The sequence below is a fragment of the Nicotiana tabacum genome, chromosome 22 (genome assembly GCF_000715075.1).
Source record: "Nicotiana tabacum cultivar K326 chromosome 22, ASM71507v2, whole genome shotgun sequence".
Lineage (NCBI taxonomy): Eukaryota > Viridiplantae > Streptophyta > Magnoliopsida > Solanales > Solanaceae > Nicotiana > Nicotiana tabacum.
This window is the reverse complement of record NC_134101.1, coordinates 1,386,906-1,408,145: the sequence shown is the minus strand read 5'-3', so window position 1 is coordinate 1,408,145 and position 21,240 is coordinate 1,386,906. Positions and strand designations below refer to the sequence as shown.

At 40.7% G+C, this 21,240-nt stretch overlaps 1 protein-coding gene across 3 annotated transcripts; it reads left to right on the top strand.

Annotated features, from left to right (window-relative positions):
• Positions 1-15,492: 15,492 nt before the first annotated feature.
• On the top strand, positions 15,493-20,208 carry LOC107768050 (uncharacterized). Of its 3 annotated transcripts, none has more exons than XM_016587162.2 (9): positions 15,493-15,768; positions 15,848-15,978; positions 16,076-16,161; positions 16,270-16,364; positions 17,065-17,161; positions 17,606-17,720; positions 18,518-18,672; positions 18,763-18,795; positions 19,694-20,208. In XM_016587162.2, exons 1-9 carry the CDS (start codon positions 15,509-15,511, stop codon positions 19,919-19,921), a joined length of 1,200 nt encoding a protein of 399 aa, XP_016442648.1. In that variant the 5' UTR covers positions 15,493-15,508; the 3' UTR covers positions 19,922-20,208. The 3 variants fall into 3 exon arrangements, with proteins under 3 accessions (XP_016442648.1, XP_016442647.1, XP_016442646.1); XM_016587161.2 differs by having other exon boundaries at positions 15,494-15,768; positions 18,763-18,819; XM_016587160.2 differs by having other exon boundaries at positions 15,494-15,768; positions 18,763-18,888.
• The last annotated feature ends 1,032 nt before the right edge of the window (positions 20,209-21,240 follow it).

The window sequence follows — 21,240 nt, the reverse complement described above, 5'->3', positions numbered from 1 at the left end:
TACATGCGGGTGGAGGTGTATCACAATCACAATACCATATATAAACACAAAGCAACATAGTTTGTCATTACATTTAACGTTGTAATTACTCATATCATTGGAATATGGCATGTTCATGTTCATGCTCATCATGGAGAAATACAACTCATTACATTAGCGCATGCATGATAAATAAATAAGTCGATTTCAATGGCACATGGGCCCAATTCCTTTTCTTAAGGTTTACCGTCATTTATCAATGGACATCTCCCTTCCATCTTATTATTCACTCCCTTGACCTCTTGAGGTCATTATCTAGGTTCATGACTCTTGGGGACTTAACAATCAAAGTCATTTACATATATTATTTCGTTGGCTCTCTTGGCCATACACAAGATTCTTCTTTCATGGCACAATGGCCGTATTTCATATTCCACACTTTCACCCCTTTCAATTTCAAAGATCACCATCGAATATCAACATGTAGAATATTTCGGAAATCATATACTTCAAATCCATTTGAAATAGAAACTTCAAACACACATGGTTTCTTCCCAAGAATGAGGCATACCAACAAGCAATTGAAACACACATCAAAATCATAAACAATCAATACACCATTTATTCTTGCAATACTCTTCCCCAGAAATGACAATGTACAATTTCAACACATGAGTATATGGAACTCAAATCACCCTGAATATATTTATAAAGCAAAGCATTAGCTAAAGCAGCCACTTATGGGCATTAATTGAGTACAAAAGCTTTTAGGAAATTCTATTTTCGAAGTCCTTTTTAAACAATTGAGTCGAGTCTCATTTCATATTCTTTATCACATCCTCTCAAATCATTTGCACTACTAGCCACAATCATAACTTAAATTCTTGGCACGTTGGCCACATTCTATATCCCCAATTCACTTATTACACTTCCAACCATCTTTATAGATTATCAACAATAAGACATTTACAAATCAATACTTTAGGTACACCTATGAGCAATTAAAAGTCTTAGGAATATTAAGATTTTCTCACACAATATGGCCTCATAACCTTCATTTGGAACACGACTCAAAGACATAGCATTTTAATACACATATCATTCTTGAACACATTCCCAAAGGGTAACATAATATGATAGGAATATTCGGGACAAGTTTTGATTACACAATTCTCATCACTTTGCTTATTCGGGACAATCGAATTTATTGGAAACAACTCGGAACATAGAATAAGGAACTTGAGACGAACATACTTGGAACTTACAGGAACATCATGGAATTCGTTTCCAAGAGAGAAAGTTTAGCCAACATACCTTGCTTTGAGCTTTCCTTAAATTACTACAACGTTCTAGAAATTCTAGCAATCCCAATCTATTTTGAGACATAACAAAATTGAACCATTATTAGGAAGATATTCATGGTCTCAACTCATTTGAGCATTTTATCTAACAATATATGTGCAAATTGGTTACAAGATTCTTCCACAAGATTTCTTTCACTTCACAACCCGATCTTTACCCATTTGAGCTCAACAATCTCCCCATAAATACTTATTGGTACATGAATGTATAAATAATACTCTCACACCCAAGAATCATACTCCAAATCAACCATCTTTTACCCAAATTTGAAATTGAAAACTAGGGTATGGAACCTTACCTCTTAGATGAAGAACTTGAGGGATTTCTTGTTGGATTTCAAGGCTTGGACAAAATCTTGATGAACAAAGCACTTGAGCTTCTTCCTCTCTCTAGAACACTCTCACTTCTCTCTAACAATATCAGATTTGTTTTGCTCCAAAATGAGCTTCAAAGCTTATTTATCGAAGTTGGGTCGGGTTATAACAATAAAAGAATGGATATTTCTGAAATTCCGGACCAAGCTACAAACCTGGCCTCGCTAGGCTAAAGCCTGGTTAAGCCTGGCTTTTGGCTGGCCTCGCCAGGCTAAAGCCTGGTATTCCCAAATACCGTTGGCGTACTTTAAACTATTAAATCGTTAGAGAAATTTTTCGGGGCCTTACAGTTTCATCGTGACATCATGTCATCATGCGTCATTATTATGCGTTTCTCAATACACCATGTAGTTTTTTGTGCCTCTGCCGCTTCAATTTTTGAGCTAGGCAACTGCGGTTGCTTCATCGGTATTGATGCCCTAACTCTTATAAATGGGGATATCCAGTTCTTAGGTTCACTCTTTGATTTCTAAAAATCCGATTTTCATACCCTCTTCTTCCTCAATCAGAATCTGTGCTTCCTTGAGCTTACTTCATACTCCTGCCTTTACCGATTTCGGTGGTTTTTGCTACTCGACTCTTCTGCATCTGCATCTGCACCCCCTCTATTCATAAACAAAAATGATTAATGTGTCTTCCCATTCTGGGGGGATACCTAATCCTGCTCCTTTGGTAGTGTACATGGCTCCCCATGACGGTGGGGCTGCCATTACCGTAGAAGATGAAAGCTTACTTACGGTGGAGGAAATAATTCCCCATAGCGATAAGGCTAGAACTGACTTCTAAAAGCTACCCGAGGATCACCCTGAGGCCGTAGAGTCTAAAATGGACGCGGCTGCCTTTGCTAATTTCAGGGCAAAGTTCAAAATTCCAGTTCACATCGATCTGGTCCCGGCTGGACGCGATTTGGTGCAGATTCATCGCCCTGGATATTGTGCGTTCTATGCATATCCATTCTATGTGGGCTATTCTTTTCCCATTATCCCATTGGCAAAGGAGCTCTACCTCTACTACGGCGTCTGCCCGGCTCAGCTTTCTCCTTATATCTACAAGCTCATCCTCATGCTGTCGAAGTACGTGGAACTGGCTGGCCGCGAGGTCTCTCTTCTCCACCTGATGCACCTTTTTGCACTGAGTTTTTATAGAGGGACGATGTTGCACCTTCGTCACCGTGGAGGCAAAAGTTTGGTAGTAAAGATGGACGATAAAGTGAATCATCGATTCTGGTTTAATTATTTCTTTGTCAAGACTGAGGACGTGGTGGCGAACGAGAACGGATTTCTTGAGGCATGGAATTACACTCGTAAGTATTTTCACTAAGTTCTCATTTTGCTCGTTCTGGTCGTAGTCTAACCGTTCTGTCTTTTTCTCCTTCAGCTATAACCAAGCCCCCTCCATTGGTCGCAGATATTCACAAATAGGTTAGCCATATCTTGCCCTACACAGTGGGGATTCATGGATGGCCGACCTTTTTCCAAAAGTTTGGGCCCAAGCTTTTAGCGACTGGTGAGTTTGTCCGTTCATATAGTGACTTTTTACTTATACCGTCCTAGCCTTGTGGTCACGTGTTCGTCATGGCTTTGATAGTTTCCGTTCTAATCACTTTTGCAAGATGGTCTTCGAAGAGGCGAAAAGCTCCTGCTCCGGCATTCCGTAAGAGGAAGGTCGTTTCTATTCCTATTGTTGCGGTGAGACCTGCTCGGTCGTCGACTACTGTGATGGGTGTCTCAACTTTGCCTCTATGTCATCTAGTTGACGAGGACGATGAGGAAGGATCATCACCACTGATGATAATTTGCTTTGCCACAAGAGGCGATCTGTCGGTATAGGCGAATGAAGTGTCCACGTGGGAAGTTCGGTGATGGATAGTTTCGTCATCATAGAAACAACGACTATAGATCTCAGAGTTGGTGATGAGCAGTCATCCAGGATCTTGTCGCAGTTGGGGCAAGGGATGTACTTTGCTCCTTGAGGTCGAAACGGGTTTTGAAGGGTTAGGATGATGGGGGAAGGACTTACCCGGTTTGAGGTGAGGTTGGAAGGGAGCATGTGGACCATTGCGATCCCTTTAGACCGGGACCTATTAGTTGATACAGAGGACGTGGTCCCTTCTCTTAGTCCACTCTGATCCGATGTGAAGGGTAAGACCCTCGAGAAGCTGAAGGATTCCACTTTGTCGAAGAGCATAGTCGGCCTTGCTCTTAGGGTATGTTTGGTATTGTTTCCTTATTTGCTTTTTATGTTGATTTTGACTTTGTTCTTACCCGCTCTGGCTTTCTTTTCAGACCGTGATCTTGGAGATTGAAAATTCCCGCCGAGAGGAGAGGCGTAAGGCTATCTTTTTAAAAGATGGAGCAGAAATATCGCGAATATCGTGATAAACACCGTGAGCTTTGTCGGCGAGTTGGTGGTAGCAGCAACTTTCGAGCCCTCTGAAATGAGCTAAAGGAGAAAGATGATGAATTGGTGAAGGTCATCGGAAAATGTAGTGAGCTTGAGGGGGCTTTGAAGGACAAAGAGGAGGAGCTCGAAGTGAGTAGGGTGGTTGAGGCCCAGTGCACCAACCTTCAGTCCCAAGTGGTCTCGATGCGTGCCGAGCTGGAGGAGTGTCAACTTCGAGCGGCCGTTTTGAGTGGCGAGGTCGCCAAGAAGGTAGCGGATTTGGAGAGGGCAGAGTCGGCCCAGTTATTAGCTGCGCGTAGAGCTGCAGCTTTAGAGGACGAGATCCGTGTTATTCATTTTGAACGGGATTGCGCCATGGAGACGGCCAGGCTCAGAGAGGAGCGGCTTGATGAGCAGATTGGGGAGTTAGAAAAAGAGATCGCGTACCTTAGTGGTCGAGCCGAGAAGGCACAGTTATTGGCGCAACCATCCTCATCCCGTACTGCTTTTCCTGATGTTCCTCGGGATCTGTATGAGGAATGGATTCACGCAGAGGCCCAGCTGGACATATTCAGGGATCTGATGGGGACGGTGGCTGTTTTGGAAGCCGACTTAGCGAATGCATGTGCAACTCGGTTTGCTTGTGGCTATGACCCCGCCACACCATAAGCTGGTGATGTTGAGGAAGACATGGAAAGGATTGAGCAAGATGTCTGGTACGACGATGAGTATCCCTGCGGTGAAGGTAGAGAAATGGGTGGAGATGGTGCTGCTGAGTTAGGTAGCACGTAGTTGTTTTTCTTACTTTTGCTTGTAATTATTGTACATACTTTTGCTGGTATCTGTTTTAGGTTTTGTAAGGAATATTTTTGAAGTAAGAAATGTCGTTTTAATCAAAAAAATTGGTTTTCGCCATGGTCTTGGATTAGCAGATGTTTATTCAAACGAGGTCAAACATAACCTGTATTGAGTTGGTTCGAGCAAGGTCGAATGTGAGTCGACTCGAACAAGGTCAAATGCGAGTTAGCTCGAACGAGGTCAAATGTAGTTTAATTCGAACGAGGTCAAATGTTGTTTAATTCAAACGAGATCGAATGTGAGTTAATTAGAACGTGGTCGAATGTGGTTTAATTCGAACAAGGTCGAATGTGGTTTAATTCGATTAAGGTCAAATGTAGTTTAATTCGAACGAGGTTGAACGTAGTTTAATTCAAACAAGGTCGAATGTGAGCTAATCCGAACGAGGTCGAATGTAGTTTAATTCGAACGAGGTCGAATGTGAGTTAATTCGAACGAGGTCGAATGTAATTTAATTCGAACGAGGTTGAATGTAGTTTAATTTGAACGAGGTCGAATGTAAGTTAATTCGAACGAGGTCAAATGTAATTTATTTATTGCGGCCAGGGGCCGGGTTGATATTGAGACGATGTTGTTCTCGCGAGAACATGGGTAGACTTCATACATTTGTGTTTTGCTCATACTTGGAGAAATTTACATGTTTTTCGGGCTAGCATTCCAGTCCCAGTCTATCTAGTCCCTTCATTGATTGACCTGGAGACGTGTTGAGAGGTTGGGCAATAAACTAACCGTCCGGTGTCTCTTTCCATTCTCATTTCGACTTAGAAGTGTCCCCCTTGTCGCCTGGTTAAAAACCTCCCCGAGAAAACCCGATTGGGACAAAACTCAAGCGAGGGAAAAAGAGTGCGACTTGGAGGACACTTTTTCTTAAAAGTTGAAATACTTGAGGTGGGCGATGTTCCAGTTGTTTGGCATTAGTTTTCCTTCCATTGTTTCTAGTTGAAATGACCCTTTATTTGTTGCTGCCATGATTTTGTATGGGTCGTCCCAATTTGTCCCTAGTTTGACTTCCCGCGGGTCTTTACTTGCTTGTGTTTTGGCCTTGAGCATGTAGTCCCCGACTTTGAGTGGTATGATCTTGGCTTTTTTGTTATAATAGCGTTCTGCCTGCTATTTTTGGGCGACCATCCTTATGTAGGCCATCTCTCCGTTCTTCGACTTTGTCGAGCTCTTGCCTTTTGCTTTCATCGTTTCTCGGCCCGCTCTCATGGGCATATCGCAAACTGGGCTCTCCGACTTCGGCTGGTATTACCGCATCAGTCCCATAGACAAAATAGTAGGGTGTCTCTCCCGTACTCGTCTTTGGCGTTGTCCGATAGGCCCAAAGAACTTCTGGTAATAGCTCCGACCATAATCCCTTGGCGTCTTCAAGCTTTTTCTTCATGATGTTCAGTATTGATTTATTGGAGGATTCCGCTTGCCCATTGCCCGCGGGGTGGTATGGTGTGGAGACTATTCTTTTGATATGCCACTTCTCAAAAAATTTGGCGATCTTTTTTCCAGTAAATTGGGGTCCGTTGTCGCAACTGATCTCTTTGGGGAGGCCGAAGCGGCACACGATATTTTTCCATATAAAGGCGATCACTTCTTGTTTGTGTATTTGGGCGAATGCTCCCGCTTCTACCCATTTTAAAAAATAGTCAGTTAAAACCAAAAGAAATCATACGTTACCTCACCCCGCAGGGAGGGGGGCGGCGATGTCCATTCCACATTTTATGAAAGGTCAAGGGGAGGTGACTGAGTGGAAATGATCGCCTGCTTGATGGATCATTAGGGCGTATTTTTGGAATTGTTCGCATTTTTTTACGAAGTCTGCGGCCTTTTTTTTCATGGTAGGCCAGTAGTATCATGGCCGTATGAGACATCTGATCAGAGCTCGATTGCCTGAGTGAGCTCCATAGTGGCCTTCGTGGACTTCTTCCAGTACACGCCGCGTTTGATTCGGGCCTAAGCATTTCGCTAAGGGGTCGCCATACGTCCTTTTGTATAGGTCTTTGTGAATGATGTTGTACCTGGCCGCTTGCATCCGGAGTTTCTTGGCTACCTTTTTATCATCTGGGAGCACGCCGTCCTGCAAGTATGTAACAATATGGTTGCGCCAGTCCTAGGTTAGATTTATGGTCCTTACCTCAATTTGATCTATCGATGAGTGGAGGAGGGTGATGTAACGACCCGGCCGGTCGTTTTGACTATTGCAATCCCGTTCCCCTATTTACTGCTCAAATTGTGAATTATAGTTGTTATTTGGCTAGCCGGGGTAATTGGTTTGGGTTCGGTAAGGCTTTGAAATGAGTTAGAGCGCTTAGTTCCAAGGTTTAGAATTTAAGTTGAAAAGATTGACCGGATGCTAACTTATATGTAACGACCTCGGAGAGTGATTCTGCGACCATTATGCGGTCGCAGAATCACTCTACGGACCGCATAATGGTCGCAAAGTAGAACAGGAGGAGGGCAAGATTTGAGGAAAATCTACGGCGCACTATGCGGCCGCATAACTGTTTTGCGGTGCATTATACGACCTCAGAACAAGTATGCAGACCGCATAATGATCGCAGAATAGGTCAGTAACGCCCAGCTTTGGAGGCCAAATTATGCAGCCGGTATGCGGACCGCATACCTGTTATGCAATCGCATATGCGACCGCATAACTGCGTCGGAGCTTCCATTCTTTCTAATTTTTGACCCGACCCAAATTCGATTTATAGCCCTTGAAGCTCATTTTTAGCCAAAATATGATATTTTAGAGAGAGGTGAGAGCATTTTAGTGAGATAAAGTGAAGACTTAGTCATTTATCCATCAATTCTTGTTCAAGGTTTGAAGATTTCACAAGGATCTTGCTAGGGCTTCAAAGAGGTAAGAATTTCTTTCCCTAATTCTTCAATTTTGGATTTAGAGTAAAGATGGGTGATTAATAGTATGATTCTTGGGTGTATAGTATCATATATACATACCAATAAGGTTATGGAAAGATTGTTAAGTTCAAATGGGTAAGGATTGGGTTGAAAATGGTAGAAATCTTCATAGACGTTAATTGAAGATTTGAGGGTCGAGTTGGTGTCGGATTTTGGTAAAATTTATATGGTTGGACTCGTGGTTGGATGGGCGTTCATATTCTATAACTTTTGTCGGGTTTCGAGATGTGGGCCCTACGGGCGATTTTTGAGTTTATTTCGGATTTTATCGGAAAATTAGTATTTCCTTATGGAATTAATTACAATAATTTATATTGACTGATTCAAATTAATTGTGGCTAGATACGAGGATTTTGGAGACCAATTCTAGTGGCAAGGGCATAGAGAAATAAAGAATTACACGGGTTGAGGTAAGTAACAGTTATAAATCTGGTCCTGAGGGTATGAAACCCTAGATTTTGTGTCATGTGATTATTTTGGAGGTGACGCACATGCTAGGTGACGGGCGTGTGGGCGTGCACCGAAGGGATTGTGACTTGGTCCATCCCGTGAAACTGTAAAGTTGAATAACCTGTTGTTAGCTATAAGCTCTCTTTGTGTTGAAGAAATTTGACTGTAAATCATGTTAAAAATCATGCTTAGGCTATGTGATAGTACTGTTGGGACCCATAGAGGTCACGTACTTGTTGAATTATTTGCTAATTGCTATCTTGTGCTCAGTCATGATTTTACTAGCGTATCATACCTCAGTCTTTCTTGATATTTGTTGATGCACTATGTTATCTTTGTTTGGGCTGATCTTTGTGATTTCTGAGAGCCCGAGAGACTAGAGAGGTGAAGGACTGAGTAAGGCCGAGGGCCTGTTAGTGAGGAAAGGATATTATGGCACGTGAGTTATCCGTGCAGGATATTATAGCACGTGAGTTGTCCATGCAGATTATGGCTCTTGGGCTGTAGGAGCCCCTCCAGAGTCTGTACACACCCCTAGTGAGCGCAGGTACCCATTGAGTGTGAGTGCTGAGGGCTGAGAGCCGAGTGGTTGAGTTGTTGTGATGAGCTGAGTGACTGTTGCCTGAGAGGTTGTACTTGCTTTGCATTTGTTGTTACACTTGGTTGCTATCTGTCATTGTTGTGAAATCTCTAAAAGATTTTATATCTGGATTACATGAACTTGAACTGTATAAAAATTGGTTTGACTTAAACCGCCGGATTTGAAAGCATGTCTAATCTTTGCTAGAACTACTGAAAGTGAACTATGACTGTGTAGCTCGTCATTATCTTCAGTTCCTTAGTTATTATTGCTACTTGCTGAGTTGGTTGTACTCATACTACACCCTGCACTTCGTGTGCAGATCCAGATGTTCCTGAACATAGCGGGTGTTGATCATTTCACGCAGTTGATTTTCAGGAGATTTTGAGGTAGCTGCCGTGTTCCGCAGACCTTATCTCTCCTTCTCTATGTCCTTGTATACTGTATTTGATCTCAAACTATTATAGACCGTATTTTCCATACTGTACTCATATTAGATGCTCTTGTACTCAGTGACACCAGTTTTTAGGAGTGTTGTATCTAAAACTGCTAGATTTTTGGTATTGTATTAAATGTTACATTTTTAAATTTAAAGAAAATCATAGGTTATTGATATTGTCAGCTTGCCTAGTACTGAGATAGGCGCCATCATGACAGGTTAGGATTTTTGGGTCGTGACAGGTGACCATGTTTCCCTCTCCGGTTATGCTTTTAGTTGCTGCCGCTAATTTGGTGAGGCCGTCTGCTTCGATGTTTTGTGCTCGAGGGATTTGGTCGAACTGGCACTCATCGAACTCGGACAATAGTTTGCAGAACTCGACCTGGTATTTTTGTAACCTTTGCTCTTTGATCTGGAAAGTCCCTGTGACTTGGTTGACAACGAGTTGAGAGTCGCAGCATAGGATGACCCGCCTCGCCTCGTACTTGAGTGCTAGCCTTAAACCTGCAATCAAGACCTCATACTTGGCCTCGTTGTTAGTCATGTCCGGGCACCTTATGCACTGGCGAACCACTTCGCCTATTGGGACTTCGAGTACAAGTCCCAGTCCAGCCCCTAACGCATTGGAGGCGCATCGGTGTACAAAATCCATCGATTTTGTGTTCGCGGAGAAGTGTGGGCGGCTTCTTTTTCGACTTCTGGCATTATTTTTGTGCTGAATTCGACGATGAAGTTGGTGAGGACTTATGATTTTATCGTCGTCCGTCGTTGATATGTGATATCATGCTCGCTCAATTCTATGGCCCACTTAGCTAATCTTCCCGATAGCTCGGGATTATGCAAGATGCTTCTCACGGGGAAAGTTGTTATTACCGAGATCGGATGGCATTGGAAGTAGGGTCTAAGCTTTCGTGAAGCTATGACCAAGGCCAAGGCCATTTTTTGAGGTGGGGATACCTCGTCTCGGCGTCGACTAGGGTTTTGCTAATGTAATAGATAGGGGATTGTGTACCTTTGGTTTCTCGGACTAGGACTGCACTTACCGCTACTTCAGATACGGCGAGGTAGATGAGCAGACATTCCCCTGATGGAGATGATAGGTAGGTTTTTAACTCCTTTAGGGCTTGAACGCACTCGGATGTCCATAGGAGGCCGTTGTCCTTCTTGAGCACGCCGAAAAACTTGTGACATCTATCAGATGATCGTGAGATGAATCAGGCTGGTTAAGTGTTATGGTATTCCCTCAATGACTTTGATTTGGTTGGGATTGACCTCGATGCCTCTTTGTGATACTAGGAAGCCCAGGAATATTCCTGAAGTTACGTCGAACGCACATTTCTCATGGTTTAGTTCATCCCATATCGCCTGAGTATGTCGAAGGCCTCTTTTAGGTGGTCGATGTGATCTTCTTTATTTTTGGACTTGACCAACATGTCGTTTATGTAGACTTACATGGTCTTGCCAAGTTGGTCTTTAAACATTTTGGTCACCAACCTTTGGTATGTTGCCCTCGTGTTTTTCAGTCCGAAGGTCATCATCCTGTAGCAGTGCATTCCTTGGTGGGTGATAAAGGTGGTCTTCTCCTGGTCCTCCTCTTCCATAAGGATCTGATTGTAGCTCGAGCATGCATCTAAGAAGCTCAGCAGTTCATGCCCGACCGTTGCGTCAATGAGCTGGTCGATGTGTGGTAGCGGGAATGAATCTTTGTGACATGCTTTGTTTAAATCCATGAAGCTTGCGTACATCCGCCACTTTCCGTTATTCTTTTTTACCATGACCATATTGGCGACCCACTGGGGATATTTTGATTCCCTGATGGAGCCATTTTCTAATTATTGTTTGACCTCCTCGCGGACTGCATCGTTTATTGCGGAATTGAACTTTTGCCTAACCTACCTTACCAGGGGGTAGAACAGGTCGACGTTCAACTTGTGTGTGGTGACCTCCTTCGGGATACCTGGCATGTATGCATGGAAAAAAGCAAACAAGTCCGCGTTAGCAGTTAATAATTGATGAAATTTACCTGGTTCTTGAAGCTTGCGACCGACGTAGGCTTTCTTGATGTGGTCATTTTCATCAAGTTGGACGGGGTCGAGGTCTTCTACGGTTGATCCCGTGTCGTCTATTATTTCAGGATCTCTGATGACGTCCACCTTTTCATCACAGCTCGACCTCGACATAGTTAATTGCTATACATCCTCTGCTTTGCCCTTCATTTGTTGGGTGTATGTACAATCCTAGGCGATGTGATAGCATTCTAGAGATGTGCGTTGTTCTCCTCGTATGCTGAATACTCCCCATGGGGTTGGAAATTTGATAACTTGGTACAAGCTGGAAGGGATAGCCCTCATGGCGTGTATCCAAGGTCGAGCTATTACGGCGTTGTATGTCGTATCCTGGTCCATGATGTGGAATGTGTTTTCCAGAATGACGCCGCCAGCCAGGACGGGGAGTGTGATTTCCCCGGATGTTCGTTCAACTGCATTGTTAAAACCTGTTAGCGTGATGCAGCGCAGTACTATCTTATCCTCGAGTCTCATTTGTACAAGTACTCGAGGATCTAAAATACACGTGCCGCTCCTATCGTCCACCATAATGCCTCTTACATCTGTATCTAATATTCATAAAGTGATAACAAGGGCATCATAGTGAGGAAAAACCAAACCGTGGGTATCTGACTTATCGAAGCTGATACTTTCTTCGAGTTCGTCGTACCGTTCATAAGTGATTGACCATTTGAGCTTGTGGGTTATGGCGAACTTCACGCTGTTGATCGAAACGTTGTCGCCACCCCCGATGATCATTTGAATGGTGCGAGTCAGTAAGGGTGGTTTCGGTGGTCCCTGGTGTTGTTCACGTCCTCGGGCAAAGTTGGCCCTTCCTCGGTCGCTCAATAATTCTTTGAGGTGTCCTTGATAAAGCATGTTCACGACCTCCTATCTTAGGGCGATGCAATCCTCAGTTTTGTGACCTCGCTCTTGGTGGAACTCGCAGAGGGCGTTTGATTTTCTAGTGCTTGGATCTGATCTCATATTTTGTGGCCACTTTACTTTTGGTCTGAGCTTCTCCAATGCATAGACTATTTCTGAGGGTGACACACAAAAATTGTGAACGGATAGTAAAGGGGGCATACCTCTCTCGTTCCGGTAAGTCCTTGTCCTTGGCCTAGATGGCCCTCTTTGTGGCGGGAGAGGGGCATGATGGCGCTTCTGACATATGGCTGATGCATTTCTCGGTTGGATCATTGAGCTGCAAGATCTTTCTTGGCATCAAGTCTTCGATCCTTCCTAGTTTCGGCTTGTACTGAGGTCAATCGATGAGTCGACCCATTCAGGTCGTCTTTGTCGGTACGGACCTCAGCACAGTAAGCATTGTGTATTTCATCCCAAGTGGTTGGAGGATATTTCATAAGCCGGTTTAATAGTTTTCTGGTCACCTTCGAGCTATTCCTGTTCAGCCGTTCTGGAAAGTTGCTACAGCCATTCCTTCTGATACATTCGGTAAGGTCATCCTTACTCTGTTGAATCAAGCGAGGAAGTCCCTCAATCCCTCTACGGGTGATTGTTTGATGGAAAATATATCGTTCACTCTTGCCTCCACCTTTTTAGCCCCAATATGGGCCGTTACAAACTTGTCGGCCATCTCTTCGAATGTTTCAATGGAGCGCACGGGCAGCTGTGAATACCAAGTCAATGCTCCTCCGGTAAGGGTCTCGCCGAACGTTTTCAACAAGATGGAGGAGACTTGTTCCTTGGCGAGATCATTGCCCTTTACCACGGTGACATAATGAGTTACATGATCTTCGGGATTGGTCGTACCGTCATAAATTTTTAGATAAGGTGGCATCTTGAACGTCTTGGGTATGGCATGTGAGGCGGCTTCATCATTGTATGGTTGCTCGACGAACCGACCAACATCTCTTTTTGGCAAGAGTTTTGGGGCACCCGGTATTTTGTCGACTCTTTCTTGGTGTTCTCTCATTTGATCCCGAAGCATTTTGTTTTCATTTTCCATTTCTTCCATTTTTCTCAGAATGGCCGTGAGGGTGTCGTTATCTGCATTATTAATATTGTGAGTGATACCTATTACTGGGGGGGAGGGGGGTGCTGCTGCTTGGCCATTGCTGGTGCAATGCAAGTCCTTGCATTTTCTCTAACTGCCTCCTGAGTGGGCTTGTTGAGGATGCCGGTCAGCGTATTTGTCAGCCAAGCTTCGAGTAGCTGCTTCACCACTAGTGGCGCCTCTTCCGCTGTGGACGTGGAAGCTCCTTTACCGCGGGATGCTGTGATACTGCCGTGAGGGAGGGGTGATCCACTTCGTCGGGGAGAGGTGTTAGGCGTTATGCCTCCGCCTTCTGTTTCGGAGACCTCATTGATGTTGTTTAAGAGGTTGGTAGTGAGATCGGCTACTGCCTTCATCCTTTCTTCTCCCTTACCTGCCATGTCAGATCTGGGTGTACGAGGAAATTTTTTTTTTTTTTGTGAACTGTGCCAGTTATAGATCTAGAAGAAACTAAAGATTTAACTAGGAATCCCCACAGACGACACCAAATTGTTTGACAAAAAAATGTAGACTTTTGATTAGACTAATTAATATTGTATGACGAAAGGCTAAACCTAGTTAATGATAATAACTTCAGATCTATAATCATTAACACCAATCACGCAAGAGGTGTTGAGAGAAGATTAAATGTGATGTACATTCAATGATTCAAGATCATTAATGATGGGGGAATATCAAGCAATAAATAACGATAAGTGGCATTAAAGTAAATAATGAGAATGATTTACCGAATATTGAATGGGATGGATGATTCTTCTTTCTGACAATGGTGAATAATAGACAAATACTAGAATGTTGGGACCTTTCTCAGATCTAATGGAAAAAGTATGGAATAGTAGACAATCGAATCTCATTAGAAAAGTAGTGATTGTCTTTTTTCTAGAGAGAAGGTTTACTTTTACAAGAATGTTCTTATTAGAGAATATTACCCCCTTCTCTCCCTATCTCCTTTTTTATTTATATGGGATATTTTCCAGATACCAAAAATATTCAATAGAATATTCTATTACAAAAACTAGTCGTTAGCACTCGACCTTGACTGTTATTGACTACTCGGCTACGAGTCTCGTTATCTACTAATCGACCTCGACCATATCGCTTTTTACGATACCGTTTCATGTCAAATATTAATGAAAGCATATTTTGACCCATACAATAACACCAAAATTTCGTAACAACCAATAGAAACTATGTTTCATATATCAATTAATTATATACGAATGAAGTGTTTTTATCTCTAGAAGAATGTTTTAATAGTCAAGAAGTCTTTGATCTTTATAGAAGTAATGTAACATGTTTTATATTCTTTAGTTATGGCTAATTTAATTGGGTGTTGTCGATTAGTTACTTTGCCGTCCCACGCCGGCACAAGCGGTTCGAGTTCGGCGGCAAAAGGAAAGAGAAAAGGAAAAGAGAAAGGATGTCCAAATGGCACGTCCCTATTGTATTGTATGGTATTGTGTTGTGCCGTTTTATAAATATAATATTTGGATAGATTGTATTATTTATTGTTGTCAAATAATATTTTGTTATTTGGTTTGGCTGTATCGTACTGCATGTAACTGATAAGCTTACTAAAATACCCTCAATTGTTTTAAATATTATCAAGAATTACACATAAAGTAATTAAAATTTAAATTAAAAATTAATATTATACAGTTAATTGGAGATAAAATAATTAGAATTAGAGTTAAAAATCAAAGTAGAAGAAAGAACAAAACAAAAAGAAGGCAAAACCTATACCCGACGTTGGAGTTGAAAGTGGCGTAAGGAAAAAAGGAATAAAGCGTAGGTTATAGGTTAGGAGAATTGTATAAAAATAAAAAAAATTAAAGGCTAAAATAAAATTGTAAAGTAATAATTTAGGATATAATTAAAAAAAAATAGGAAACAAACCACCACATCAAATCGATTATTTTAAAAAATTGACTTTTTATTATTCTGTAACAATATATTAACAATAGAATACAACAACTAAACAATCAATCAACAAATGAACTAAACAATCAAAACGTTATTTTGGAATAACAATATAACATTGTACAATGGTCAACAACCATCCAAACAAACTATAAAAATCGAGGCGCTATAAAACATCTTAATTATAGAATGCCAATTTCAAACAGTTGTGTCAAGTTAGCAAATCTCCTTTTTGTGGATAAGGTTTTCGCTTCCGCATCCATGGAGATGGAGCAGAAGCTCTCTTCAGTAGCGAAAAGGCTAACATCGTCGCCCATACAGCAACTCTCATATCTCGCCGAAAGATGTAATGCCATCAACCTTGCTGAAGGTTTCCCTGATTTCCCTGCTCCTTCCTACCTCAAAGACGCTGCCATTTCCGCTATCCGCTCTGACTTCAATCAGTACAGGTTTATTCCTTTAATTTCTTTTCCTTTCTATTCTTTCCCCTAGCCTGCTAACTATTTTTAATATTTCACTGAATTGCAGGCATGTTCAGGGAATATGTGATTGCGTAGCTAATCAAGTCAAACAAATGCATGGCCTAGATGTCGATCCTCTGACTGATATTGTCGTATGTTGTGGCCAATCTGAGGCTTTTGCTGCGGCAATGTTTGCAAGTATGATTTTTCTTTACAAAAGTCAATAATTAACTCCTGCGATTCCGGTCTTATGAGGAATATATGCACAGATCATGTTTCTGTTTTCTTTGTTCAGTAATTAATCAGGGTGATGAAGTCATCTTATTCGATCCCTCCTATGAAACATATGAAACATGCATTAGGTTGGCTGGTGGAGTCCCAGTAAGCAATTTCATAACTATGCTTTTATACTTAACGACTAGTCATACCATGCAGGTTTTGTCACATCTAGATTGATAAGTTCTATTTCTCCTGCGGAAAAATGGACAGGTCTATGTAGCCCTTGACCCCCCTCATTGGAGTCTGGATCCAGATAAACTCGCAAAGTCATTTACTGGCAGGACAAAAGCTATAGTCCTCAACAGGTAAAACAGAAAAGTTTCCAATTCAACATGAGACAATTCTTGAATGGGTTGACATACAGAGTGGAGTGTGCTACCAAGTTAAGTGGAACTCCGTAAACTTCTGCAACTAATTCTTGTGGACTTGTGCCCTTTTTTCTACATTCTGGCCAAGTCCAGGAAGTTGTTAGTCCTCCAGTCTTAAGCTTTGAGAACAATGTAGAGAAAGCCTTTAGAGATTAAATGTCCACATGAAAGCTAATGACTTCATTGACTTTAAGTATTAAACATCGGTTTTGGTTAAAAAGGAATGCTTTCTTTTACTTTTATAAGTGTCACCTCAGAATGTATACTTTGATCTATGATGTGAAATTATTCTGTTGCTGCAATCAGTCTTGACATAAGATGAAAGCAATGCAGATAACTAAATAAACAAATGGAGCTATAGACACCAATGGACAGTTTTGTTGCAATGCACCCCAGGTTGACACACTTGATCGTTCAGATATCACTGTACTGTTGTGCAAAAGATGTTTAGATTTTCATTAACTGATGTTCTGTTGCAGGAAACATAAGCTTTTCCTTCTTTTTAGTCAAACCAATAATTGAGGAGGTTCAGTTTTGTACCTGCACATATAGTGTACAACATGCTATGTGAAGAATGTTTTAAACTGATAATCAATTTTAGCATTGGAATTGAATGTTCTGATACAAAGTGGTGCAGCCCTCACAATCCAACTGGAAAGGTTTTCTCTAAAGATGAACTTGAGATTATTGCTGGAGCTTGCCGAACCTTGGATATTCTAGCTGTAACAGACGAGGTTTAATTTGCTGCACTTTATCACATCTTCTTGTGCTTTTCAAATAGAGAAAAAAAAAGCAATTCAAGCTAATCAGAAGAATGCATTTTATATTTACTACTCCACTGTGTAAAAAAGAGATGCATTTTGCAGTGCTAACTCTTTAAAACCTAAAAAACTTTTGGTGAAGTATCTATAGAAGCTTTCAGAACTTCATGATCATGCATAGATGAAAATAGGAGCTCAGATGTTCCTGAACTATTTTTTTTTTTTTTTTTACCCTTTTTGCCTTAATAGGTGTGTTTCTTCAACCTTGCTTTTGCTTTGCTTTTAGGCAGGCATACTATCCCTTGACTGATGCCCTTTGTGTGTAATAAGGTTGTGGAGTACTTAAACATTAAAAGTATACCTGGATCTGGAACCAGACATATCCAACTTGGAACTTCACTTTATATTTCTTTGTAGGTATATGAGCACATAACCTTCGACGGGGAGAGACATACATCAATTGCCACATTTCCAGGAATGCAGAAGCGGACCATCATCACATCTTCCTTGTCAAAAAGTTTTAGTGTGACTGGTAAACATTTGATATCTTGCTTCCAGTGCCAGCATGTTTAATAGCCTGTTTGGCAAAGCTTCTCAAGAGGCTAAAAGTGTTTTTTTTTCCAAAAGCACTTTTTTTCCTAACTTGAGGTGTTTGGCCAAGCTTTTTTGGGGAAAAAAAAGTACTTTTGGGAAGAAGCAGAAGCAGTTTTGGAGAAACAGAAAAAAATTGCTTTTTCCCAAAAGCGGAAGCAGAAGCAGTTTTGACTTTTCTTTTTACCAAAAATACTCTTAACAAAATATAGTATATACCAAAATAACCGTTAAACCTAATACTTAGGATATTAATGTATAAATATTTCTTATTATTTTTAGGATAACTTTCTAATATACAGTGACTTTAGGGGTGAATGCTTTTATATTTGTTGAATGATTTTTAATATATTTAACTTATATTAAAAGAATTATATACTTTTAAATTTTATTTTCATATTTTACTTAAATAAAATGAAAAGATTTAAATTTTGAGATTATTTATTTACTTATAATATTAACTATTAAGTAAATCTATTCATGTCCTTATTCGTAATTTGATACTTAAAAGCACTTTTTGAAAAGCTTGGCCAAACACAAATTATTGCTCAAAAGTGCTTTTCAGAATGATTAGCCAAACACAAATTGCTTCTCTCCAAAAGTACTTTTCCAAAAGCACTTTTGAAAAAAGCACTTCTCAAAATAAGTTAGATTTCTGCCAAACAGACTATAAGTCGTTCCTACCTCTCCGAAGTAGGTTGATATATTAAATTCTCATTTAACTTCATGCTTTCTCAGGTTGGAGGATTGGCTGGGCAATTGGCCCGGCTTGCTTCGCATCTGCAATAAGGAACATCCATATTAAAATTACAGATTCTGCTCCAGCACCTTTCCAGGAAGCTGCCTTGACAGCTTTGAGAAGTTCCCCTGAATACTTCGATGCATTGAGACAAGTGAATTTCCTTGCAATTAGCAATTAGTAGATCTACTTGTGTCTTTTTTCGACTTATGAGTTAATCTATTTTTACATCTTTGGTGCGCAGGACTATGAATCTAAAAGAGATTACTTGACTCAGGTGCTTACAAAAATTGGTTTCCAGGTGCCCTTCATGTCTAAAGGTTCCTTTTTCCTATTCATGGAGCTTCCTGGGACATGCACGCTTTCTGATGTAAATGCTCACCAAACATCTTTCTTCGATTATCATCTCAAGCACGAATACCTATTTTCCCTCATATAAATTCTTACATTAGGACTGTCCTATTTAATTGGTATCAAAAGCTTCAAAAGGAAAGAGAAACCTTCTCTTTTACATCTTTCATTCTTTTTGACCCGGGGGGGGGGGGGGGGGTTGTTGGAGGAAGAGAACGAAGGGTGATAGGATTGTACTTTGTTAAGATTTGGAACTTAGCTCAACCCAGAAATGCTACTTGAAATTTGTCCACCTAAGAGGATCTTAAATCTTTACTTATGGAGTAGTGCAAAATTAGCGGATTTTGATCTCAAAGTGTATTTGGCTCCATAATATCAGTAAATGGAGTTTGAACTCAAAGTATATTTGGCTCCGTAATATTTTTATTTACCAGACTTCTACTTGCTTAAGTCTTAACCTCTGCTTGTGTGAAGAACAGTCAAACATCGGATGGTCCTGCTTGTATGAAGATTCTACTTAATTTTTGGCGGTTTTATTTTTTAGAGAAGCTGAAGTTGGGTTTAGTTGATCATTTGCCCTGATAATCAAAATTTAGAACTTTATTTGAAAGCATATATAGAACTTTAATATACATGTACATTGAGTGATTATTGCCGGCCGGTTGTACCAGCAATAGGTTCATACTTTGGATAAAGTTTTTACAGAGTGTGGCCTGTAAGAACTTCCGTTTTTTCGGTTGGCCTGTAAGAACTTGACAAAGCATTTTATTTTGGCGTTCTTTATATGTTTAAATTGTGGTAGTGATCAACTCAAGGCATTCCAGGTTGAATTTGTGGAGGAATTGATTAAACAAGCTGGGGTGGTGGCTGTACCAGGCCGTGCATTCTTCCACACCAATTCGTCATTGTTAGAGGACTTCTCTTCGACTGCTATTAGCTACCACAGGAGGTATATCAGATTTGCGTTCTGCAAAAGTGAGGAGACATTAGCTGCTGCTTCACAAAAGTTAACCGAGCTCGTAGATGGTTCAGGGAGACTGGAGCTATTTTAGATTGGATTGCTTTTTATTTGCCTTTCCAATCCACGTCCATGAGAAGTGGAAGCTTCAATCTGTTTGTTCTTTGCCGTATGAAGAGAACGAGAGAAACTCCCACGCTCCTCACCCCTATTGCTATTGAAGTGAATGGGGTCCTGTAATGTTATTTGAAAGATAGACTCGTGAAAATAAGTTAGAAGGATAACAGGTAGTAATTCATTTTCTCGATTTGTAGCTTTTACCAAATGAAAGAAAGTTAACTCGGAAAAGCAACTGATAAAAGGAGGTTGAATATTTACCGCTATGTCAAACCTTTTGCCTTTGAATAACCCCACTGTCTAACCTATATCGTGCAATTGTTTAGGTCTCTTGGAAAGTTCGTTTCCGTATTATGAGACGAATGATGATTAATGAGTTGTTGATTGGACTAATTTGCACTAAAGAGTTATGCCTCATTTTATATTGAACTCTATTAGTACTATCTTTTGTCAAATAGTATTTTAACCTTTAAAGTCATTTTATTTGTAAAAATTACAATCTATTGTGAAACTTGATGGATAAAGCTCAGTCAAAAGGGGGAAGTTGGGATAGAGACAGAAGATCAACTGTATTAGAAAATATATCATTCATCCGCCAGCTAATACACGTAGATAATGCTTATATATACCATATGGAAAATAATAACAATAAAAAACCTCTAAGACAGTGATGTATGTATAAATGAATATGTACAATTAATAGAGCTATGAGTACAACAAATACTCTCCTAAACACTCGCTCAAGTTGGAGTATGTGCAATCCTCAACTTGGAAAAAATAGAATGTGTTGGGATTTTAAGCTTGTGTAGTTTTAAAAGGGTGAATGAGAAATGGAGGAAAAATAAAATATTTGAGTTTTCCTTGACAAAGGGACATTGTCCCATATCGGAGGAAGAAAAGGCTTTTGATGGGTATATATATATAATTGCTCTTCTTCTAGCTCTTAAAGAGTTAAGAAGAAGGCAAGCCTCGCGCCGCCGTCGTCGCTCGCTCGGCTTCGGATTCGGCTTCGGCTTTGGTCAAAGATTGATTGATTAATCTTTTTGGACAAAATTTCTTTCAATTATTTAATTAATTAAATAAATAATTAACGACTGCGCCCCGGTTCGGTCAGGCCCGTTTTCTTTCCCGGATTATTTTAAATACATTTTTCCCGTAATATTTCAAACAGCCATGGCTGTTTCTGAAAGGTTGCAAACCTTTTCAGAAACAATGCCCCCATAATCTTTCCTTACGAAATTTTCTGAGCTTCTTCTTCTTCTTCTGCACAAAAATTCCAGTGTGTTTTGCAGCCTT